At 59.3% G+C, this 4,357-nt stretch overlaps 2 protein-coding genes across 2 annotated transcripts in view; one reads left to right on the forward strand and one right to left on the reverse strand.

Annotated features, from left to right (window-relative positions):
• The window catches only part of NGA_0426400 (peroxisomal membrane protein pmp47b), a gene marked incomplete at its 5' end in the record, with an annotated part of 8,789 nt that overhangs the window by 208 nt on the left and 4,224 nt on the right, over positions 1-4,357 (forward strand). The window lies entirely within an intron of this gene.
• Positions 590-4,156, reverse strand: NGA_0219820 (inositol polyphosphate 5-phosphatase ocrl-1; the record flags this gene model as incomplete). The annotated part of the gene is made up of 10 exons (XM_005853949.1): positions 4,041-4,156; positions 3,800-3,847; positions 3,564-3,645; positions 3,202-3,310; positions 2,853-2,954; positions 1,852-2,712; positions 1,443-1,590; positions 1,234-1,318; positions 649-1,069; positions 590-616 (listed from the first exon to the last, which is right to left on the reverse strand). Exons 1-10 carry the CDS (start codon positions 4,078-4,080, stop codon positions 590-592), a joined length of 1,923 nt encoding a protein of 640 aa, XP_005854011.1. The 5' UTR covers positions 4,081-4,156.

Below are 4,357 nucleotides of genomic sequence, written 5' to 3' on the forward strand. Positions count from 1 at the left end.
TCGCCCTCCTTCCTTTCCTCCCGCCGGACCGTCATCTCGTCATATTCTGGCACGTCGATGTCGTTGTCGTCGCTGTCCCCAACGAGCAACAGGTGCGTGAGCTCGACCGTCCAGATGGCCAGGGCCCCCGTGTAGGGCTTGAAGACGGGGCGGAGGTGGGAGTTCGATGCCTGCAGCGAACGTGAAAGGCAATGGGTGGGAGGCGCGTGGGGCGCGGGGAACAAGGGCGGAGGGGATGGGGAATGCTTACGACAGAGAGTAATAGAAAATGCTAGAAAGCAATTGAGACACGAAACTGGACAAGGACAAAGGAACCATGGAGAGCGAAAGGGAGTGGGGGAAAAAGACGACGGGCTGCCCCTCTCAACCCACTTGCAACAGCGGCGAAGCTCTTGGACCGGCCAGGACCGCGTGATACAGCGGCGAGGAAGAGGGAGGACGGGCTCTTTTCAGGTACGCGCTGTGAAAACGCGAGGCGACTGTGGAGAGGAAAGAACTAGAATAGGAGGTGGAAGAGGCGCCCAGGGGGGCAGGACGCGCGGGGCCGTTCGCAGAGATCGCCTCCTCGCCACGCGGGAGCAGGCTGATCTCACAGGCTCTGTCCCTTCTTTTCCCCCTCTCGTGTCCCCCACCCTCCCCACCACCCACTGGCTCCGCTGCTTCCATGGCCGCTGCGTCTTGCCTTCCCTCCTTCCCCACCTCCCGCCCGGGCGCTGGGGGATCCCTCCCCTGCAAGGCCGACGCGGGTAGAGGGGGAAATCCCTGTGGCCCCTGATGCTGCGGCGGTACAGGCTTGCTTTCATGGTTGCGAGGCTTCCTCCTCTCGACCTCCTCGTCTCCGGTCGTCTCGTGCCGGAGTCGGGAGAAGACGCGAGGAGGCTTACCACGACCCGGCGAGATTTCGTGGCTGGCGGATGAAGAGGAGAGGAGCATGGAAGGAAGGGAGGAGGAGGAGGAGGAGCAGAGGGATAGCGAGGGAAGGTGGGGGGAGACCTGGGGCACGGTGTTGAAGCCGATGATGTCGGTGTTTAATTTCAGGTCCACGCGGCAGACGACGGGTCGGTGGTCACTGTCGAAGAGAGGTGGGGATGTGGGGAAAGGGAAGAAGATGCTCAGTCCGGTGGGGGCTCGAGTCTTGGTCCGTCATCCGCGACACCATTCAGTCACGCCTCTTGGTTCGAGCGCTCCCTTCCCTCCTTCCTTCCCGCCCGTCGCCCTTTTCCTCCGCCGGACCTGCCCGTAATGGCGTCACACATGTCGTAGCCCTGGATGAAGACCCGGGGCCCGACGTCGGGCAGAGCATGGAAGAGGATACGATCTAGACAGAGAAAGGATAAGGGGGGGAAAGGGGAAAGGAAGGGAGAAAAAAGGAGGCGATGAGCGGACAAGACGGTCTGAGACCTCCGGCCCCGTCTCTCAGCTTCCCCCCCCGTTGGTGCCACCTGTGTAGGAGGGCGGACGCGGTGTCCATCCGCTTTTCTTCGAGAAGGCCTTAAGAGTAAAGCATTTCTCCAGAAGGGAAAGCTGGGTGAAATCCCCCGCGCTCGCACCGGAGACCCATCGAAAGGAGGGCGGGAAGCGAATGGGTGCCTGACACGGTGGGGGGAGGGAGGGAGGCGGAAACAGAAGGAAAGAGGATGACGAAGTTGTCAGGGTCTTGTATCCGGATATATACAGATAGCACCGTCAGCTAATATGGCCAGATGCTCGGCTTTGCCTTCCCTCGCCCGCTCCCCTCCTCCCTCGTGCTCCGCTCTGTCTCGCGACCACACATCGTTTCAGCGCCATACAACACTCCTGTACCCTTCCTTCCTTCCACCCCCCCCATCTTTCCCTCTCCGTCTCAGCTACCTCGTGGAAACCGAAGAGCAGGTCGCCCGTCTCCATAGCCCGAGAGAGCTCGTCGCACTTCCCGATCCACGACCAGGCGTCCATCAATTGCCTCTCCTTCCTCCCTCCTTTCCTCCCTCCCTTGCTCCTTCCTTCCCTCCCTTCCCCCTCGCTCGCTTCTCTGGACAGGTAAAGGGCCTCGGCGGCCGTGAAACTGATGTGACGCTGGCGCTTGTTCGCGAGCCTAGACGGGGCAGGGAGCATGGACGATGGAGAATCGGAGGGGTAAGCGGAGGGAGTGAGGTCGCGGCCTGCGGGAGAGGAGGGTGCTTCCTGCTCCTCGGCGTCGGCTGCGTGCGTCTCGCTTGGAAGGGAAGTGACGTGGTGGGGAAGGGAGGCGGGGGGTATGTCCACGGGAAGAAGATAGTTAGGTTGGCGGGTGGAGTGCACGCTGCTATGATTGCGAGTGCATCCCAATACATCCACAGGCTGGCTTTGCTCGTGCTGGCAATGTGATTCCTCTTTTCCCGGCTTTGGAGAGCTTGGCTCCAGGAAAGCCTCCTGCTTGGAATCTGCCACATCCCTTGCGGGAGAGGTTGGTGCCTCGACCCCGTCTCTGTCGCTGCCCGCGCGCTCCATTTCCTCTTTCCCGCCCTCCTGCCACTCGCTTTCTTCCTCCGCTTCCCCGAACATCAAGCTGCGGTACCGACAGTCGCGCCAAGTCCGATCCCTCCCTGTGCCTATCCCTTGGCGTTCATTTCCACCCTTGTCAAGCGCTACCGCCCTGGGCCTTTCCCGGTCGCGTCCTTTTGGCGACGCCGTCTGGCTCTGCCACCAGGCGGCCTCCACGGCGGCGGACTCGCTCACGCGTCGGAGGATGTCCTGAGGATGGCAGGGAAACCAGCAGGGAAAGAGATGAGAAAAAGAGACGAGAAAAAGAGGTGAGACATACCCCCAAAGAGGCTGGGACAACATGGGTTGTCTGAACATGAAGCGGTCTTAAACGCTGACATGGATCCTACCAGAGGCTTGGCCGTGAGCCGGTAATTCAGATCCCCCAGGAGGATGGCGACATCGTGTTGCAAGTGCGCGTCGAAGTCTTCGTTATCGTAGGTCAGAGAGAGCTGCTCGTGGGACAGGGAGGGGAAAAGGGAGAGGAGCCAAAGAGAGGGGCTGTCAGTTGAAAGAAGGGTAGAAAGACCTAGCCGCGCAACCACTATTTGGCTTTTCCAAATAAGGAACTGCTACAGGATTCCATTACAGCTTACCAATGGAGGGTCAGACCTGAATGTACACGTTTCATTTCTGTTTTCCCTCACATACCCTTCCATTCCCCTCAGCTATCCACTCTCTTGCCCCCAAGAGCCTCACCTCTCGAAGCGTCTGCACGGCGTCTTGATTCCGCCTTGTCACGCGAGAATGACCGTGCTTGTCGGCGGCGAAATGGGCCGTGATGCAGGCGATGGACAGGTCATGGTACCTGCAACGCGAGCAAAGGAATCCGAGAAAAGGAATAAGACGAGGCGGCAAAGGATGTGGGATAGACGCCTTACGTGTCATCCAAGGGATGAGACACGTGGAGATGGAAAAAGATCTGTCTGTGTACGTTCCTCCCCTTGTTCTTGGTCCACACTCGCCGCTCGCAAACCTGGCTCCTATGTGATACGCTCCCCTCCTTTCCCCCCGCGTCCCCCCCTTAATTCCTTCCCTCCCTCCCCTCCCTCCCTGCATACCTGACTGACAAGCCAACCGTGCCCTTATTTGCAGCGCGGCCCATAATGCCGAGACTCATACCTGTATTGACGGTTCCTGAAGCTGAACGAGCTACCACCACGGCGCCTAATGAGCGGGTAGGGAAGGAGGGAGGGACAAAGGGACGAGGAGGAAGCATGGAGTGTCGACGCAAGTTTTCTTGTGCCATGAGGAGGAAGGGAAAGGGGGAGAAAAAGGAGGGGTTCAGATGGCATACCCCGTTGGATGTCGACCGTGCGGGCAAATATTGTGATGGCAATCATTCCTGTCCGAGAGGCGGGCGAGACGGGACCGTCATGTGAGCCTAGTCAGTCTTCTTCCTTCGCATTCACAAATGTGCAAAGCAACATCCTGGCTCCTTTTGCATGCAAGTGACGCGAGACGATCGACGTGCTCTTGACTAATAGGCCGAGTCTAGCCGTCAGTCGTCCTCTTCCCCTCCACATAACCCGCCCTACCGTTCAGGATGGTGGCGTCTCCAATCTCCCGGCAGAACATTTCGTAGACCGCGGGCCCGCCCAAGTGGTCGTGGAGGGCGATGCGCAAAGAATCGAGGATGAGGACCTCCTGAACGAGGGTAGGTGAGGTAGCGAGGGGGGGTAGGACGGAGATTGAGTGGAGAGAATCGCATGGATGAGATATTGTATCGGGAGGGATACAAAGCTTGAACGACAGATAAACATTAAGTCATGCAGTCGTAGCCAACATACTTTTACCACCCTCTCTCTAACCCTTCCTCCCTCCCTCCCTCCCTCCCTTTCTCCCTCCCTCCCTC

The sequence above is a fragment of the Nannochloropsis gaditana genome (assembly GCF_000240725.1).
Source record: "Nannochloropsis gaditana CCMP526 unplaced genomic scaffold scaffold672, whole genome shotgun sequence".
In the NCBI taxonomy this organism is placed as follows: domain Eukaryota; class Eustigmatophyceae; order Eustigmatales; family Monodopsidaceae; genus Microchloropsis; species Microchloropsis gaditana.